General features: G+C 42.2%; 3 protein-coding genes across 4 annotated transcripts; 1 reads left to right on the top strand and 2 right to left on the bottom strand.

The window, feature by feature from the left end:
• The first annotated feature begins 504 nt into the window (after positions 1-504).
• On the top strand, positions 505-2,669 carry LOC108082247 (guanine nucleotide-exchange factor SEC12). The gene is made up of 4 exons (XM_017177587.3): positions 505-907; positions 963-1,904; positions 1,961-2,123; positions 2,191-2,669. The coding sequence occupies exons 1-4, from the start codon at positions 764-766 to the stop codon at positions 2,274-2,276; spliced, it is 1,335 nt and encodes a 444-aa protein (XP_017033076.1). The 5' UTR covers positions 505-763; the 3' UTR covers positions 2,277-2,669.
• Positions 2,670-3,571: 902 nt separating this feature from the next.
• On the bottom strand, positions 3,572-20,285 carry Kr-h1 (Kruppel homolog 1). Of its 2 annotated transcripts, none has more exons than XM_017177501.2 (4): positions 19,143-20,285; positions 6,505-7,205; positions 5,021-6,426; positions 3,572-4,887 (listed from the first exon to the last, which is right to left on the bottom strand). In XM_017177501.2, exons 2-4 carry the CDS (start codon positions 7,186-7,188, stop codon positions 4,542-4,544), a joined length of 2,436 nt encoding a protein of 811 aa, XP_017032990.1. In that variant the 5' UTR covers positions 7,189-7,205; positions 19,143-20,285; the 3' UTR covers positions 3,572-4,541. The 2 variants fall into 2 exon arrangements, with proteins under 2 accessions (XP_017032990.1, XP_017032989.1); XM_017177500.2 differs by lacking the exon at positions 19,143-20,285 and adding an exon at positions 7,898-8,046.
• LOC138928081 (uncharacterized) lies at positions 8,306-9,156 on the bottom strand. The gene has a single exon (XM_070284366.1). The coding sequence runs from the start codon at positions 8,571-8,573 to the stop codon at positions 8,316-8,318; it is 258 nt and encodes an 85-aa protein (XP_070140467.1). The 5' UTR covers positions 8,574-9,156; the 3' UTR covers positions 8,306-8,315.
• Positions 20,286-20,726: the final 441 nt, after the last annotated feature.

Raw genomic sequence — 20,726 nt, 5'->3', positions numbered from 1 at the left:
ACTTGAAAATAAATAGGCTTAAAATCAAATTTCTGAAACCTTTACTTTAATCGGACAACAGATCAGTTATGGTTTTTTGATATGGGGGCTTATTTATAGTTTACTTATTAAATATTAAACTTGACTTTAACTTTAATCAAAGCCCTGATCCTTTACATCGATCAATTTCCTTACGTCATGAGTATTACAGTTTTTCTCAATGTCGTAAACTTATGTATAACAGTTTCTTTTTCCCAATTTCCTCACCCATTAGGGGTGGAAAAGTGCCGATATTTATTGGCGATACATCGATGATAAATAGTAAACTCTTTCATTAAGAAAAATGTTTAATTGTAGCAAGGAATAAATGAATACGGAATAAATAATACCATTGGAAACGTTAAAGAGTGCATCAAAATATATATATAACATTTATCAGAAACTGGGACGAAAAGAATGTCCCGATATATTTATTTGTTTGAAACAACTATCGATATTGATATTTTGGTCTATTTTCCCCATCTCTACTTAAGTGTACGTGGATTTTTAATTTCACGACCTAAAAACACAGACGGCACAGGTGCAACTGGAAGTCCTTTGAGTGGAGCAAGCGATGAGGACTAAACACTGAGCGACCCCCCCAGCAGTGCCCAGCCAGCGATAGCCGGACTTTGTCAGCGCCTCGACCCAATTAGATGTGCCTGCACCGCCGCAGACTGAGCTGATAAAAGTCGAGTCCCCGTCCGCTGTTCGTTCGGTCGATTGTCATCCATTATTGATAATAATGGCCCCCACCCGTCGCCGTGCCAGCGACGGCTTGCTGGCCCGTGTAAACTTCCCGCTGTATGCCGTCGATATGCTGACCAGCCGCCACATCCTGGTGGCCGGTGGTGGCGGCTCCAGCAAGACGGGCGTGGCGAACGGCTTTGTAAGGATAACTAAAAGCACTTGCTCGCCGGCCCTAATGTCTTAATCTTTTGCAGGAGATTTACGAGCTGTATCACAATGGCAGCCACTTCTGTGCGGAAGAGGTGCTGCGCCACGAGACCGGCGCCAATGTGGTGATGAACTTTGCCGTGAGTAACGGCGGCCGGAGAGGCTATCTGTGCGCCGGCCAAGAGGCTCACTGTCAGATGTACTATGTCCAGCCACGAGTCGAGTCCGAGGAGGATGGCAATGGAAATGGGATCGTGGACGGAAAGCCGGCGCCCACTGAACGGCCGCATGAAAACGGAAACGTGCGACAGCGCAACGTACACTCGGGTGTGGAACCAGTGGCCAATGGGCATAAACCGGCCGCCACCGCCGCTGAAATTCTGCGGCAGTTCCAGCGTCTACGCTTCGACATACAGGCGGCGGATGTGGTGCAAACGGATTTCCTAAAAAGCGCCGAGCCGTTGCAGCGAGTGGTCCGCATCAGCGGTAACGGGCGTCTAATGGCCACCGGCGGCACGGACGGAAAGCTGCGTGTTTGGACTTTCCCGCAAATGACCCTGGCCGCCGAGCTGGCGGCGCACACCAAGGAAATCGATGACCTGGATTTTAGTCCCGACAGCAAGCGCATCGCCAGCATCTCGAAGGACGGCCAGGGTCTGGTGTGGGATCTGGCCAGCGGAAAATTGCAGCACAAGCTACAGTGGCAAACACCCGAGGGGGCCAAGTACCTGTTTAAGCGCTGTCGCTATGGAACTGTTGAGGCACAAAAGGATCAATACCGCCTCTTCACCATCGCCAATCCATTGGGTAAAGTGGGACGGCAGCGGGGATTCCTGCAGCATTGGGACTGCGCCAGCGGCGAGCTGCGCCAGGCTGTGGCCATCGACGAGAGTCTATCGTCGCTGGCGGTCCGGGATGACGGGCGATTTGTGGCCGTTGGCACGATGTTCTCGGGCAGCGTCTCTATGTACATAGCATTCAGTTTACAGGTGAGCTTCAGACTTCAAAGTATAATCCTCTCGGGCATGACATTTCCGTTCTGTAGCGCGTGCTCCACATTCCCCATGCACACTCCATGTTCGTGACGGGTCTTCAGTTCCTGCCCATCACCAATGAGGAAGGACCGCCCATTAGCAGCGACACGGAGGCAGCGGTGCTGTCCATCTCGGTGGACAACAAAGTTTGCATCCACAGTTTGCCCCAAAGGCGTAAGTGAATAATCTGCAAAATTATTACCTGAAAAATATCTAATTCTCTTTTTCTGATATCCTGCAGGTACGATCCCCGCCTGGGTTGCCATTGCCTTCATTGTCATCATGATTTTCGCTGTGTTTGTGCTGTGCTCCTACGTTGGAATCTGATGTGGATGATGCAGCCTTGTCCCAGCAACAAGTTTTATCAATTTGCATTATTAGTTTGTAAACTTGGTTTAGTTTCTTTGTCTCCGCCCCACCCCCGACTTACTCATTTGTTAATTAATTTAAGGGTATTGTTTGCTGCCTTATCTCTTATACTAATTGCAATTATTGCTTAGTTGTACCATAATTTGCTTATCTCTCTATAGCCCCCCTAGGCCGCCTGTTGCGTGAATGAATCGTCATTTGTACATGATTTCCCTTTGCTTTCCCTTTCTGTTTAAATATATTGAAAATAAAGGACAGGACGTTCCGGTTCTTTAAGTCAGATTTAATATATGTAGAATCTTTTTTATAATAATAAAAAAAAGATTGTTACCAGAATAATGGGACAGTATAGTCAAAAATGAATGATTTATAAAGCAATCCCCACAAAGTAGATAATTGTATAATGAGGAATAAATGTAATGGGAAAAAATTATTTAATACATAATCAAAAAAAAAAAAAAAAGGGTGTGAAAGGCACAGCAAAGTGCCGTCTTATTTTTCTGGCAAAGTTAGAGCTTTCCAAAGGACAAGGACTACGACAAGATAATGCGGGATCTAGGGGATCGGGGCATCTTGTGCTGCTTGTTGGTGGGTTGGCTAATGATGTCAAGATGAGATGATCCAGAGATTCCTCCTAGACGTGTACAATTTTCAGAGGAATGCCCGTCGTCTGATCACGGCATTCGATTTGGAGGAAGCTTTTAAGGATGTGAGCTTAATAGACTTCATGTGTAACAGCTTAAAATTAAGGCTGAATAATTTTTTTATACCCTTGCATGGTATTATAATTTCAGTCAGAAGTTTGCAACGCAGTGAAGGAGACGTTTCCGACCCTATAAACCATATATATTCTTGATCAGCATTAACATGCGAATCTTTCTAGACATGTCCGGAAGAAATCGATTTTTGGCCATTTTTGCGAAATTTTTAAAGGGGTTACATCATTAAAATTAGCAAAAATTGCTACAAATTTTGATTTCTTAAAATTTTAAATTTGGTATGCAGTTTTTTTAAATGAATAAAAACTAACACAAAACTGCTTTCCGAATCGAAATTAATGCATTTTTGGCTTAGTTATGATATATTTTAATTGTTACCTGCAAGGGTATACAAACTTTGGCTGGCCAAAGTGTTTAAAAAGTGTTTAAACGGTTTTTAAATTATAAATTCTATATACCCAACAACGAATTAAAAGTAAATTATAGTTCGTTTTCCGAATTACCGATACCCACGAAATAATTCTTGTACATATGTAGAGATTATTACACTTTTTTTTATTTAATTTTATATTTCATTTGCATTTTTTCGTTCAATATTTGATGCTACAATTTAGGCCTAAATATTAACTTATATAATAACATAGCGTTTACAAAAAATTATTATTATTTCGACGCCTATGATTTTAATTGTTATCTTGTTGTTGCTTCTTGCTTATCAGTTCAATATTCTCCGTATTGTAAAATTTTTAAATTTATGATTACCGCTTCTGTTTTTGTTTTTTATTTTATATATTTTTACTTCTCAATGACTTGGTTGTTTAGTGTATGTTTCGTATATAAAATATAAAATGCTTATCAAATGGCGGATAGATGATGTTGTTGATGGTGGCGGGGAAGAGGAGGAAGTTTGGCGAGCAGGGTTCTCATTTCAGTAATAAATAAGTGTTATAGTTATCATATATGTATATATATTAAATGCCAATATGGCCTTACATACGTTATTTCATTATTATGCGCATTAATTAATGCACGTAGTGTATTATTGTGTACGGTTTACTGTTGGGTCTCCTTAAGTGATCATGTTGGTGATGCAAATGCTTAATACCCATTATAATGCCAATCGTTGCAATTTGACTAAAAGTGACAACACAGGGAATATACATTGGTATATCGTCCAAATGATAATGTTAAAATGTACAAGGTATAATTTCATTTTAAAAATCATAGATTTAACAAAAATCGATTCAAGAAAACTTGAGTTTTTCAATAAAAACATTAATTAGGGAGCACAAAGGTAATTTTTTAAAAACAAATTTTCTCTCTCTTTATAATACTTTTGGCATTTTTTCTTTTGCTGCTAAAAAATCCTCTTACTCTCACTCTCTATCTTTCTCTTTCTCTATAGGCCCCAACCTCGAACCTCGAAAGAAGTAACTAAAACTAATTTCAGTTAAAATTTGTTTGGACAGTCTTTATGCTGGTTGGGCGGATCGACCGGACCCATTTACGAGGCCTTTGCAAACTGGATAACGGAGCTCATCCTCATCACCTTGGACCCCGATCCGGTCCCGTCCCCTGCGCCGGCTGAATCGGTGATGCTGGACGAGGCGGTTATTGCCTCCTCCCCGCCAGATCCCAGCCCCTTGTCCATCGCCTCTCCCTGGCTGCCGCCATCGCCCTTGTTCATGTAGTGCTTGCGCTTGCGCAAGGGCAGGGTCATCACATTGCGATCGGCCATCATCAGCGAATCGCTCTCCGGCGAGGAACTTCTCTCGGGCGACTCCGTGCTTGACCGCAGTCCAATGGCAGCCTCCACGCGGCGCACAATGTCCGGATTGGGCAGGGCGGATCTGTAAGTGTATAAAATACGATAGTTTAGTAACGATGTTTCATATTCATTAATCTATTTCTGATAGAATCCTAGCAAGGTTCGTCCTTTTTTTTGTTTTGGTTTAGAAAATAAATCAATGTTCAACAACTTACTCGTACTTTGGCACCGGTGCGTATCCTTTGTGCAGTCCATGACGGGCTAGATCTCCCCTCTTGAAGTGCTCAATCAGCACGGTGGCCTCGTGGGTGTCATCGTAGTTGGCCGCCAGGTCGCTAACGTGAAGCGTGGGCTGCTGCTGAAGTGGCATCTCCTGCTCTTGCGGTTGGGGAGGCGAGGCCGCATGACCACGGCGCAGCTGCATCATTTGCCAGGCGGCGGCGTGCACGTCCTCATCTTGCACCTGATGCTCACCATTGTGATCGTGATGGCGACGCGCCATGTTAGCAGCCTCCAGCAGCGCTGGGTTGATTGTGAGACCAGGAGCAGCATGGGGCTGCAGCTCAAGTAGACTGGGCGGTTGCTCTTGATAATAGCTGGTCTTCACCTGGACCGGCGGCACCTGACTCTGGCCCTGTTGTTGCTGCATGCTGAGGTCCGTGGGCAGCTCCTCTTCGGCATAACTAATGTGAGCTGTGGGCTGGGCACTCGCCACTCCACTGTCCCGACTCCGAGCATCTGGTTCCACGTGCGCATTCAGATAATGGGCCGAGGTGGGCGGTGGTGAGGCCAGGCTGCTGGCCGATGGCGAGTACGTGGAGCTGAGGGAACTGGGCGAGAGTGGCGAAGAGGAGGCGTTGGCAGTAGCTGATGAGGCTGCTGCAGCAGCAGCAGCTGCTTTAGCTCCACGTGGCTGACGCGGCTGACGAGATTTTTTCGTGACCGGAGGAGATCCTGGAGGCGAGTTATTGCTGCTCTCCGAGTTGCTACTGATGCCCTGCGAGGATGGAGAACCGGCCGACGATGAGCCCGCTGATGCTGTGGCCGCTGCTGCCGCAGCTTCCACATCATCGTCGGGTATCTCGTTGGCGTGTCCCTTGATGTGGGCCTCCATCTCCTTCTTGTTCTTGAATGTCTCGTCACAGATGGTGCACTTGTAGCACTTGGAGCCGTAGTGCTGGACGCGGTGCAGCTTCAGCACATGGTTGTAGCCAAAGTCCCGAAAGCAGATGTCGCAATGGTAGGGCTTCTCGCCCGTGTGCGTGCGCGAGTGCACCTTGAGCTGCTTGGAGCAAGTGAAGCCCTTGCCGCAACCAGGCTCCGGGCACTTGTACGGCTTCTCGCCGGTGTGCGTGCGCATGTGGATCACCAGCTGGCCGGACTGGATGAATGTCTTCTCGCACACGGAGCACTTATGTGGCCGCTCGCCGGTATGGATGCGCATGTGGCGATGCAGCTTCCCGGAGTGCTCGAAGGCTCTTCCGCACACGTCGCACTTGTACGGACGCTCTTTGGTGTGGATACGCCGATGCACCTGCAGGTTCTCCTTTACGCTGAAGAGCTTGTGACAGAACTCGCACTCGAAGGGCCGTTCGCCGGTGTGGGTGCGGTAGTGGCGGATCTGGAGGGAAGGAGAAAGGAGTTAAGATATATAATTTCCTGGACAATAAAGTAACTGGGTGCTTAGGCACAAACTTACCAGCCTGGCGGGCACGGCAAAGGTCTTCTGGCATACATTGCACTGGTATGGATCGGCTCCGGCTGCCACATTGGCCAGCGGCTTGATGGTCGGGCTCTTGGGTATGCCCACCGGTAGACCCGCCTCGTTTAACTCAATGGCCGGGGAGGACGAGGACACGACGGCGCCACCCAAGCCGCCGTTTAACGACAGCTCTGCGTTCTTGGCGTGCGACTTGGTGTGCGAGGTGTGGGCCGACTTGCTGCCAAAGGTCATGCCACACTGCTCGCACTTGAACTGTGGCTTGTTGGCGGCAGGCTTGCGCTGTTGCGTCGTCGTTGCCGCCGTCGATGTGGCTGGGAATCCAGTGACCGGTGGCTCTGTCTTAATCCTCTGAGTCGCCGTTGGGGAAGCGGTCGTTGTAATACTTTCATGTTGCTGCTGTTGCTGCTGGATGGTCAGCTGGTAGCTGACGAATTGTTGCTGCTGCTCCTGGCGATGATGCTGCTGCTGCTGGAGCTGTAGTTGTCTCTGCTGCGGTGTCTGGAGGAGTTCATAGTGCTCCGGCTGGCCGCCCGAGGAGGCGACCATGCCCGGCGAGCTAGTTGTCATTGCCGTTAGCGGAGGCGGCACCTGGAGGCAGAATTGCGCCTGACTGGGCTGCTCCGTTTTTATGAGCAATTGATTAGCGGGATAGTAAACCATGTTGGTTGCGTCTGAATCTGAAATAGGGAGAGAAAATCCAACTTAATAATTCGATCTTAAGCAAAAATCTAACAATGTTGTAAAGGCTAATAATATCTTAAAGCAATTCTGCGGAAACCCTCGTAATGGTTACGTAACAAGACACCTTACCTGCCTCACAGGTAGGCCTGATCATGATCCTGCGTTGCAGAAAAATAAATATAACAAAATACAAACAGCTTAAAACCCCCCAGCAAACATCAAAAGTTAGATACGGGTGGTTGGGTGGAAAAGCCTCGGCCAAAGGGGTAGAGGGGGGAAAGAAAAACCCACCCCGGAATTTTTACTACTACGCACTTTCTGTTATTGCCGGCCGGAGTTTTTCCGAAACAAACTTGCGGGAGAGAAGCAATCGAGTTAAGGGCATAAGGGGAGGTAATTCATTGAGAGCTACGCTACGCAGTTTCTGAATTACAAAAATTTCCCATTTCGGGATTTTCACCCAACTCACCGAAGCTTTCCAACCGGCATTTCTTTTCCCTTCCCATTGAGCGCTCTCCCTCTCACTCTCTTCCTGCTTTACTCTCACACTTAAGCTGGCATAAACCCCCAAAAACCTCCCCCCAAAGCCCAATTTTCGTATACCAAAACAAAATGGCGTCAAGATAAGAGGGGGGGCCGACCAGGTTTGTATGGAGTTTTCCGGAAAAAAACATTCTCAGCTAGTTACCTTTCGCAGGCGGTTTCTTGGGAGCACCTTTAGTCTTGGTCTTGGATATATCCATCAGTTCAGTGCCGGATTTGTTGAGGACATCCTTAATCCATATTTGCTTGGACGTCCAAGTCTTGGTATTATTCCTACTCTCAGTCATCTTGTTTCGTTTGATAAACTCAATAATTTATCGTTTTGATTGATTAAAGTCCAGTTGTGATGGGAATTGTAAACATTTCCTCAAGTTTGTTGAGATCTTTTGTATCTAAAACTATATATACTAGGCTGCTTAATCGATTTGGATTGCAAAATCAGACTTTAGGAGAACTTTTTTCAGTGGTTGAGGTCTTCAGTCCTTGGAGTTATATACATCTATAGGCAGCAGTCTTAGAATTAATATTGATTCAGTTCTTAAATTTTATTGCTCGGAGGGCATTTAGACAAGAATTTTCATTTGACGAGTAATCTTCTCCTTGATCAGATTCTTTTTAATGATTTTGATGATTTTCTTCAAATCCTTTGACTGTTGCACGGGGTAGGTGTGCTGATAGGCCTGGATATTTTGCGGAGGCTGGTGACGATAATTCTGCTGATGGTTGTGGTATTGGTGGTGGTGACCGCATTGACCCGACCCTTTATTCATTCGCATTTTTCTAAACGATCTCAAGATATCGTTCATTGAGAAATCGGTCATTTTCGGGCGTACACACACACATCTATCCACGGACAACGCACAACACGATAAATTACACGAATCGCAGAGTTACGGAAAACTTTTACATCGCCGCCGCTCACGAGGTTCTATGTTCGATGGTGCAACGGAGACTGGTGGGTGAGTTGTCAAAAAATTGGCCTCAAACCCATGTAAGAGCTGGCGGCGGCAAGGGAAAACCAACCACCGTCAACAAGAATGTTTTTCCCACTCGATCTGAAAATTCCCTCAATGGGAAATTCCATTTGGAAAATGTTTGAGCTAATTTGTAAAAGGGATTTTTTCGAGTGACTTTCCGTTTGAGTAGTTTGAACTCTGGATAAGGGAACTTTTACCGTACACCATAAATTCCCTTTGTGGGGCAAAGCATTAGTTGGCAAAGAGTAAGCCGATTCTTATCAGTGTTATATTTGTAGCACTTTGTTAGTCATGACGAGTATGATATTTTAATCGACAAAAATATGAATAACATATATACATATGTATTATATATTGACAGTAGGCATTTCCGAACTAAAATAAATATCGCCAGTAATGCTTATAAGATAAGCTTCTATATTTTCAACTGACATTCCTAACCAAATATGGAGAGTTATTGATTTTCAAAGAAATTAATTGTAAAATATATTTATATATTCCTAAAATACATGATTCTCAACTTTAAACTATACCATACTATATAAAACAAAAGGGAAACACACAAATGTTAAAATACAATTTTTCCGTGAAGGCAAGTTCAAAAAACTTTTTCGGCTTGTGTTGTTATTGTTCCCGATGTTTATTCGTCAGAGCATTAAACTAGCACAAAAGTTCATTAACATTCGACACAAAAACTATTTCTGTGTGAGTGTTATTGTGAAGGCGAAGAAGTGAGAGCAGCGGATCCAATGTCTGCTTCGGACGCGTTCTCCTCCGGGGCTACCCAACTAAAAAGTTTCTGAAGGTATGGACGACGACGACGACAGACAACCCAAAATGAAATGTTTCGGGGGAAAACACATTTATCTATTATGAGGTCAAAAGCATGGCCGTGCTCCGCGCGCTCGGTCAATGATCGTGGTGATTTCCGAGAGCAGAGCACGACGGGTAAGTCGAATCACCGTTATTTTGTTGGGATAGCTCAGAAACGACTCTGAAACTGGTCTCTGGTAGAGTGGTTTGAGATCGAGATCATGTTTGGATAGATCAGTGAGGTTGCTTGGCGGGCCTTACTTAGTGAATATTAACCAATCTGTTCTTGGGAGTGTTTTTAGGATTATGTTATGGGTAGTGGGTCTGGGTAGTTGATCTGATTTGTAGCCAAAAAATATATGCGTATTCTTTTCATCTTCAACTTGTTACATAGACTTTCTGTTGGCAGTATTTTGTAATACCGGCTAAAACATCCTCCCCTGCCTATTTATAGACCATCAATCCACTTAAGCTTTCATAAACAACTCAATACACCTCCCATATCTCTTCCTCGCACTCAACTCTACTTTACCTTGCCCAGATCCATACAGATTTATATACATACATACATATGTAGTTCGATGGTGCTTTGGGTTCGGTGTTCGCTGTTGGCGTCTTCTTTCGTGGACTTTCTTGAGGGTCAATGAACATTTAAATATAAGCACAGTGTAAGCTTTCCTCCCTCTCTTTGTTGCATGTAAGATTTGATTATATTTCGGTGTTTTGGGCTCTAATATCTGAAGTGTACACCACCACAAACCAAATCAAAAATGGGCAAAGCCATTTTATTAGCTCAATCATTTCATGAAACAGCAATGCAGGCCACATTAAGTCAGAAATTTAAATAAATGTGACTATAGCATTTGTTTAATTTAAAAGCAGGAAGGCGTGTGGCTTACATTTAAAACACATTTAACCTGTGCGGATTTTCTAGTCCACTGTGAGCTTGGTGGAATGTGTCAACCTTTTATATTGTATGAAGGTTCAATTGGGCAGATAAACCTGATCAAGAATAAATCATTTTTGGGTCCCTTTCGGTATAATAGTACTTGCCAAAGCTTTTCAAGGCAGGAAACTCGAACAAGAACTATTAAAAGCGATAAGATACGTTTACCATTGAAAATAAAACGTGTGGGAAATTCCCTAAAGGCAGCCCATGATCTCAATTTCAGTTTAAGGAAAGGCAAATACTCCTCGGAAAATTCCGTTGCGATTTGAATTATATAATTATAAAATAAAAAAGCCAACTATATTCAAAATAGAACTGGTTTGCGAATTCTTTCGAATTCACTGTCTGTGCAGACTTGTAGAACTACTACTGCAATTCTGATATTTTGCAAATAACCATGAACCATCGTATTATTTCTCTTGGGTTCAATATTCCAAAAGCTATAGTTTGCTTTTTATATATGTACATACATATGTATGTATGTTTGTATAAATCTATATTGCGAAGGTCTAGACTCTAGACAAATCGTCCAAGCTCGTGCTGTTCTGCCGCTGCCGCTGCCGCAGCTGACGTCAACGTATACGCCAAGGAGCACGCACAATTTGCGTGGGGCGGCGGCGGTGCGGTTAGCCTAGGTCAAAAAGCGAAAAAGACGAAGCGCTGTCAGCGAGTTACAGTTGAGCGAGAACGCATACACACACACTCACACTGCTAATGACGCAGTTCTGGGTTCGGTGGCGGGTTGGGGGAATTTGGCAAAGTAGAGATACCGCGCGTGCAAATGATATAATACGTAAAGTACCAAATATGGCGTAATATTCCTAGCTTGTTTTGCGCTAGTTGGTGAAATTAAATACTTGCGGTAAAAACACTGTGAGTATTAAAGAGTCGTGTGCAGAAGCAGCAACCCCCATGACGTGTTTCCTTCTCTGGGAACATTAAATTCATACATACATACTGACATCTGTATGTACATAAATGGCGCAGCAAGAGCACCTTCCCTTTCGTTTGACATTCCACCCCCCACACCCACACTCGCTGTGGTGTTTTTGCTGCTGCTGCTGCACCAGTCACCGCTTACTCACTGCGGAGAGCAACTCATCGAGAGAGAGAGAGAGACTGTTTGAGAGAGAGGGTGGGTGGGTGGTGAGCGAGTCAGCACGCGCATTGATTGTGTGGCTGTCGAAAACCGAGGCACGGCCTCCTTATGGCAAGGCCTCGTATAGCAGCTCGATGAGGCTGTCAAAAACTCGTGCACGCCCTCCACGTGTAGTTCAAGTTCAAGACAACAATGAGAACGAGCGAATGCGCGAGTATGGGAGTGCAGCGCGGTCGCAGCCGCTGCCTGCGCTGGCGTTGCAGTTGACGGTGCAGTCGGAAATCGATGTGTGTATCTGTGTGCGCTTGCTTTCTGCCAATTTCGCATTGCATACTTTTTTCGAGCCCTTGAAGAGATTGCATTCAATCTGAGAGCCCTAACAAAAGGTTCAGAGTTACAACACGGCCAAATATGGCTCTTTTGCATTAATTACAATACCCCACGAGAAACGACAGCCATCGTTAAGCGGCAGCAGCAGCGACGTCGTCGACGGCGCGCAGAACAACCTCAATCCAACCGAAGGGTCAACGAACTACGAAAAAAAGCTCGCAACGATACTTTTCTCGAAAAGTGTAAAGAGAAGAAAGAAGAATTGAGTGCCTCTGTGTGTGTGTGTGCTGCGATCGCAGCAGGGGCAACGGCAACCAACAACAACAGCCACTCTCAATACATACAATTTTTTTTGGAAACCACAAAAGCAAATACAATAAGTAATAAAGGCGAAAAAAGAGACAACCAGCAGCAGCAGCAGCAGAGCAACAAAGGGGCAGCATGCACAAGTGTTTCTTTTTTATGTCCCGAATTTCTTTCTCTCTCTCGACATATTGAATAAACTTTACATTACTTTTTGTTCTCGAACAATATCGAAATACATTTTTACGGTGCCTTAAAAATAATTATAATCAGTCACTCGGACTCGGGTGAACTGTTTCTGGGGGAGTGCCGCCAGTGCCTTTGACATTTTGGCGGTTTTGGGATTCTTCGAAATTGCCTTCTGGCTGGAAACGAGTTTTTCAAAAGCTTCCGGTGACAATATAAAGAAGGGCGTTTTCCGGGGGCGTGTTTTCGGGAAAGTGGTTCAATTTTCGGCTTTCAAAATGTGTTTCCGCCTTCAATTTAATTTTAGCCGATAAAATTCCATATCCGTCTGATAGGATATGTGTAAATCTACAGCTGTGTAAAAAATTATGGCACGGAAGATTTTCAAATTCAAAAATATACTATCCTTAAAGAGTAGGGTAAGGTGGGGTAAAGCCGACCTAGTAAATGGTTTTGGCTATAAAATGTTTATTTTACATCGGATAAAGTCGTTATATATACCAAATTAAAGGTTAGACTTTTGCGCAACGTTCTATGCATGGCATTTTATTCATACCTTTGAAAAGTTTTGAGATACAAGCGTTTTACGAAAAAGTTCATTTTTGCTATGTTCAAAAATGATGGGGTAAATCCGACCGCCTATGTTTATACCCTTGCAGGGTATTATAATTTCAGTCAGAAGTTTGCAACGCAGTGAAGGAGACGTTTCCGACCCTATAAAGTATATATATTCTTGATCAGCATCAACAGCCGAGTCGATCTAGCCATGTCCGTCTGTCCGTCTGTCCGTCTGTCCGTTTCTACGCAAACTAGTCCCTCAGTTTTAAAGCTATCTCAATGAAACTTTGCATATAGTCTTCTATATGCTCTCACTGCTATATATGTCGGAACGGGCCGGATCGGACGACTATATCATATAGCTGCCATACAAATGTTCGATATATTTTTAGAAAAAAAATTATAACTTTGCTGTTTTTCAACATTTTTGCACCATTTTTTAGATATGGCCATTTTATATTATTTCTGAATTTTGGTATAAATTTTATGAAAATCGGACGACTATATCATATAGCTGCCATAGGAACGATCGGGAAATTAATAGAAAAAAAATTATATATTCGTTGTTTTTCAACGTATTTTCATCTACTCCGGGATATAAGCTTATTTTATTATTCTAGAATTTTGGTATAAATTTGAAAAACATCGGACAACTATATCATATAGCTGCCATATAAACCGATCGGTAGATGTATACAAAATGTAAAGCTGGGAATGCAAAACTGTAACTGTCAAACTGTAAACATAATAAGTATAGGTAAAATGTAATGAAATAATATCTGCAAGGGTATACAAAATTTGGCTGGCCAAAGTTAGCTTTCTATCTTGTTTTGGTTGATTTAGTACAGATATAACCTAAATATAGGTTTTGCAATGATAAATCAATCAATGTTATGTTATATAATGGTAATAAAAGATAAAAGAATTAAAAAAATTAAAATAGCAAAATAATTAATCAGTATCATCTGATTCGCTGCTCAAATAGCTTGCTGGCGTTTTTTGGTTCGAGTTAAACGTCTGGTTGGCTGCGATGTTGATGGTTTTGGTGTGATTGTTGTTTTTTTTTTATTTTTTGCGGCAGGATTTACCCCACTATTTAGAGGTCGGATTTGCCCCACCACGTAATTTTTCATAAAAACGCAATTAAAAAAGAAATTATGAAAAAAAATGAACCAAACTTATATGCACTTTGTAGGACTTTATTCAAAGAATCTAAATCCACTTACCTTTTCATGCGATAACTTTGACAAAAAGAAATATCCTGCAGTTAATTATGCACAAAAATGAAATTCAAAATTGTGAAAACAAACTTGTTGTCGTTTGACCATCTCAATGTTGACTAATAAAATGCTGTCATACCACCATTTACATTGTTTTCGATGCTCTACACGACAACACTAATATTATTTTGCGTAGTGCTTCCGATTTTCGAAAACAGAGGGAGGTCGGGTTTACCCACACTGTCGGCTTTACCCCACCTTACCCTATATTTTGTATATTTTCATGTCTAGATCTGGAAGCTATCAGTTGATGAATTCTAGCAAGGAATGAACAAGTGGATCAAATTAACCATTCATTTTCATATCTAAATTCACTCGTCCGTATGTTTGTTTTCGATGAATCTGCACCGTTGTCGCTCGCACAGAATTGAGCAAGCAGGGCGAGTATCTTGCAGATACCAAGCACATACATACATATGTGCATACATTTGTGGTATTTTTTGGCAAAACACGTTTGACAGGTTGTCTGTCCGAGAACAGCGACCACAAGCCCCGAAAAGCATGAAAATATTAGAATTATTCCGTTCTGTTTCAAAAAATCACTGACCAAACGTAAGCAGCAAAATGTTATCGGCTGATTCGCTAATTTAGCAAAATTACTGGCTGCTGCTGCTGGCCTTCGTTACTCAATCTCAGAATATTGCAATCCGGGAGAGATGATGATGCTGAGCAAATGAATAGCAACTCACACTCACATTTTTAGTGAGTGAATGCTAATTTCGCGCCAGAAAGAGATGGCATTCTCGATGCCTTGAACTTGAATTTCGGAGAGAGGGAAAAAATACGGGCCTTCAATCGAAGCTCGGTACAGCCGAAAAGTTGGAAATTAAATAAAAGCATAACGAGCCGAGAGCGAGAGTGGCAAAAGGAGCTTGCAGCAGAGTGCAGCAGAAACACGCGCTCAAAGTATCGAGCAGCGAGCAGCGCGTCAAAGTGACGCGCTCTTGCTGCAACCTTGTCCTTGAACTTGGCAAACATTTTTTGTTGCTGTACCTATGTGTGTATTTTGCAAACCGAAGGACACAAACACACTGGCAATGCGCTTTCAAACATACAGAGAGCTGCAGCTGCAAACGCTGGCAGAGGGCGCACTTTGTTCATATAGGGCTTCCTGAGTAAATGAATGCATATGTACATATATTTATATACTTTTATCGCATTAGCTATATGGACACATAAAACAAGACGCCATTTTTGCAGTTGAATTGAAAAAGCACGATATCCTACAGTGCTATCGTGCGATCAATTAGCTTACAAGCTACTCGATCGCTCGATCTTCCGAGTTCTAATTATTTAATAATGAATAAGAGTACATTGGAAATGATTAATTTAAAATATGCAATATTATACTTAAATTCAGAATTTAAATTTAATAATTGAGCATTAAAATTATTTATAAAATGAATTTAATAAAATTGTTAATTTATTTTTGGAGAAATATTTCTAGTGCTTAGAATCTCGTTGGATCAGATCGAGTCATTAAACCAAAAGAAACAGAACAAAACAGAAACAGCTAAATATACAGACGTATTGTTAACCAAGGTCAAACGTTTTTATTTATAAAAGAATTAAAAAAAAAAGAAACATCTAATTGGCGAGCAAAAAGGAGAGGCAGAGAGAGGCGATATGGACAACCATTTTGTATATATGGACAAACCTACAGACATACAAGCGATTATACAATATATCAAAGATACCTTGATAAACAAACAAGAGATAGCAACAACAACAACAATTCTAAATAACGTCCCAAAGCGGCAACAATAATAACAAATTCCCAAAAATATGGTGGATTTCTCGATGCGCCAGAGGCCGGTGCGGGGGAGGGGGCTTCTACAGATACAGAACTTTTTGGCGTACACCACACTAAGATACGGATACAAAGGCACGCACACCACTGGCTTGGATTTTACGCATGTCTGCGAACCGGCTTTTTTGCTTTACCCCCTCCCATTCCCCCCGAATTAACCATTTGCGTTAGAATAAATACTTCAGCAAGCTCGCCGCACAGAATGTATCTGTATCCCTCAATGATATATCCAAAGTGGCAAAAGTATCTGCCGGCTGTAGTCGCTGGGGCGTTCCAATACGAAAATTACTGGGGTAGGCAAAGGGTTGTTGGTTGGCCAGAGGCACATAAATCGACGATTTTGGCTTCTACAGTGCTCACGAGTTTGTCATGTGATTTTGGTCTTCGCCGCCGATAAGAGAAAACTTGAGAATAGACTGCAAAAAAGTGCCCAAAATAATGTATTTCTTTGCGAAATCGGAGAACGAAGAACGAAGAAACGGCTGATAAGGTTTTCATTGTATTTTCCACTTTTAATTGCAGTGCACACTCGATACAATAAAACCTGCAAAGTTGTAGTAAGTATATCATAAACATAACACAAAATAAATTTTTTAATTTTAATTTAAATAAAAAAGTTTGGAAATGTTTATTTAACTTGGGATATTTTAGAAATATTTCATATATCAGTGTCACTTTTTCAAGTGTTCACTGTACATTGGGACACTTTTATGGCGAATAACACCTAAAATTGTTGCTGTGTTGTGTTCTATAAATAAATATCGGTTATTTGCCTTGCTGAAAAAAACCAAGTTGAAAGTACTAAAAATACTTGACTAGGCAATTATCGAGCATAAACGGGGTCCAAAGATGAATAGGTGGACGATAAGTAACAAACAAAAGAATAAATTGCATCATATAGTGCTTTACTGAACGTTGTCATATGATATAATGAGGATTCTATGACGATCATTCACCAGTAAGGGCAATATGTTATGGAATTTTTTAAGATTGAATTATCAGAAACACTATAAATGCTAATTTGCGATATGAGTTTAACCAGAAATGTTTAAGATAGTGAAGGAGACCTTCTCTAAAGGGTTCAAACAAAACGAATTTCGTGGAATATTTTTGCTACATCAGAATGTCCGTTAGCTACAACTCGCCGCCACTTATGTTATCAACGGTTTATATTTCCGCCTTCAAGTTATGGCTTATAAATCAGCATACTATCATCCCTTTCCGCCCACATATCAGGGCATCACAACACCTACCGATGAAAAATTATACTTTAAGCACGGCTCCATTCATTAAAGCGAAGAGAGATAAACTTGAGCGGTTTCCACTCGAATACGAACATTTGAATATCGCGAGAGTGTGATAAGAACTCAGTTGGCGTTGGGCTCCGGGCTCCGATAAGTGGCAACAGGTGGAACGTGAATGAACGCAGCTACGACAACCCAAGTCAGCTCGACCCGAAAAGAAAAGCGAATCAAAATCAACTTGCCAATTTTTGCGATAGCACACCATTAACGTTGTTTTTTTTTTCTTTTGTTTTATAATCGGTATTTTTGCTTTTGCGCTTACCACGACAACAATTTCCTGTGCACATAAATACCTCAATATCAAGTTCCAGAGATTAGAACAGAAAAATAGAATGAATTCTTTGCAATTCGCCAGTTAGAGTTTTTTTTCAGATTTTTTTTTTTTTTTTTTTGGGTTTGTTTATAAGTTTTGCCCGCCGCCTGACGTTGGCACTGACCTTCGGACACAAAATAAGCGGCAATATCTTTTTATAATGCATTTGCCAGCTACAATGTTAAAGGCTCGTGTCTTACTGGATCCTTATCTTGTGGCCAAAGTGACAGGTCTTAAACTGATTTCATTTATAATCGAAATGAAAGTCAATTGAGTTCTGTAATTATTATATAAGGTGCATACATTTTGATTTGACCTTAGCGCGTTATCAATAATTTGTGTGTGGTCATGATTAAAAAACTTTCTAATGATGTCCTGCGAGCGCCGCTATCAATTGCTATCTACTTTCTGCTTAAAAACACCTGTTGTTACCCATATGTAGATTAGGTTTACGGTAAATGATCCTTTCAAGTGGCCAGCTCCTATGGGTGACTCACCCCTGGTCAGCGGTGACTCACGACTGCGTAGGAAACCCCTCTTGAACATCGAATCATTATCAAAAAACAGCGAATACCTAGAACAATATAATATTGGCCTATTGTCATGATGACTCAATAAGAGCCCCGTTTTCTAATCCCGTTGACTCATCAATATTACGGCTTGAGAACCTGGCCCAATTGCCAATGACCAATTAGGGGGTGTGTGTGTCCTGCCATTTCTTTTTCACTTTCCAACCAGATTCTAATCGGTGAAACAACTGTGTGCTTTTTTATCTGATGGCGTGTGTTTATAGATCTGTTTTGATACATTTATGAGCTAATCATTGACGTAAGGGGTTGGGTGTTGATTAAATGATATTTGTATTTATTTGAAATAAGGGGTTTTACGTATACTTATTTATATTATTGTGTCATATATTAAGGTGTCTAAAGATTCACTTTATTTTAATTACTTGGTACCTCAAAAACTTAATTTAGCTTTACATGATCGCTTAAGCTATTTTAACTTAATAATTCTATTACGTTACAGGCTCTAAAAATACCGCAAAATAATTATTTCTATTAAAAGTACTTTCCTAGACATCAAAATATAGTTGCTTTAAATTCTATGATTGTACTTAGCAGCCCAAAAAGAATGATTAATATAAAACACAAGCATGGACTTGGCTTTTAAATTATTTAGATACATGTGTACAAATGAATGTATTTTAAAAGATACAAATATTTATTAGTTCTAACAGATACTTCTAGATACTTCAGGGAACTTCAGATTATTTAAAATCCAGAGGGGCCAAATAGTAAAGCCTTTGATCGAATTTGAAACGTGTTTCGAAAACTAAAAATTTTTAATTTTTAGATTAAGAACTTTGTAAAATTTTGAATTAAGCTTAAAAATATTTTGGGAAATTAACTACAATACATATTGTGTAATAATTACCCACAAATAGTTAACCCTTTTTAAAACTCACCATAAAATGTAACTGGAAAACAGATCTTAGCACGCAAGGTGTAATCCAAAAGGGGGCTTGCGATACTTTGGGCGATTGCTTAACACTTGTTGGCGGCTGATTGGCTGCCTGCTTGTTGTTCTGGGGAGTCGCGTCTAAACACGCGCGTCGACCAGCGGCAAGTGTTTTCCGCCGAAACTGCGAAACAGACCCGTAGCCGTACCCGGACCCGTAATCACAATTGTGTTGCGACAATTCTCTCGCTCTCACTCGTCCGCCGATGACCAATTACAAAATACACACTGAGTCGTCGGCCGTTAGAACAGGACCACTTCTGTTTTCTTTTCTATTTTCTCAGTTTTCACTGTTTTCTGTTTTCTGGTAGTGGTTCTGGTTTGTTATTGTCGTTGTCGTATCCGAAGAGAGCTGCTGATCGGGCAGCGAGCGATCGTAGGTATACGCGATGCGGGAGCCACCGACGACGCGAAGCTTTCGGGTTGGTGGTCGGTCGTTTGGCTTTTCTCGTCCGAGCTTACTCGCCGTTGCCAGCGGAGGCAGCCTTCGATATATTATAAAATTATTATTTTCAGCTTTTAGAATCGTGCTGCTCTCCCTCTCTGGCTCTCGTTTTTGCCTTCCGATTTCCGTGTATATGTATGAACGGCTCTAATCACGAGTGTGAGTGCGAGTGTGTTTGTGTGTGGGCCTGCTATTTATTATCTAGCACTCATTGTTTGTCTTTGCGCACATTCACACGCCACTATAAACAATATTGACCTAGGTTGTTTCTGTGTGTATGTATGTGGCGGATATATAATAACTAATGAAGGTTTACGAACAAATATGTTATCGCACTTCTGGATTCTAAGCACTTTTCCACGAAAACACTGCTTTTGATTTTGCCTCAGTCAGTCTTTAGTGTAAAAAAACGAGACACACACAACAACGTTAAAAAATTGCACTTGCGTTTGGAACTAAACTTTAGTATGTTGCTCAGTGTGATTTCCGTTAAGGCAAATGAGATCAATTGGTATTATGTCGCGCACTGTATGTGATTTGTTCCTTTTGCAGGGTCTATAGCTTTAGCGATAGCTACTCGAGTTTTTGTTTAACTAATCGGAGTACGTGTCCGTCCGCGTCGCCTGCTCGTCGAGAAATACGAGAACCGAAAAATTTGCCGAGAACAAAGCTCGCAGCGGCAGAGCAGCGGCCGAGGCGGCGACTGAGGCAGCGACGCCGACTGCGCGGCATTGGTGCAGAATGAAAGTCGCTCGGCGTACGGATGTGTGTGTGTGTGTTTCCGAGCCGGCATTTGCCGCAGCTGCCTCTCACACAGGCAAAGGTGCGCCGTTTTCGCAGTTGTTGTACTTATTCGGCAATTTTTGTTGTTGTTGCTCTCGCTGCCGCTTGTGCTGGCATCGACGCTCAACTTACTCAATAAAATTTTTATTATGATATCTACACGCACACGTTCGAAACGTCGACGTTTTCGGATGGATTGTCGCCGTTGGGCTTTCAGCTTTCCGTTCTTATCGCCGTTTGCTTCTGGCCGGATGACGTTTCCGTCCGAAATTGGCCGAACCTCAGACTCAGATTTGTTAACAA

The sequence above is a fragment of the Drosophila kikkawai genome, chromosome 2L, assembly GCF_030179895.1.
Source record: "Drosophila kikkawai strain 14028-0561.14 chromosome 2L, DkikHiC1v2, whole genome shotgun sequence".
Classification (NCBI taxonomy): Eukaryota; Metazoa; Arthropoda; class Insecta; order Diptera; family Drosophilidae; genus Drosophila; species Drosophila kikkawai.
The sequence above is the reverse complement of the archived record's forward strand: the minus strand, read 5'-3'. Positions and strand labels throughout refer to the sequence as shown.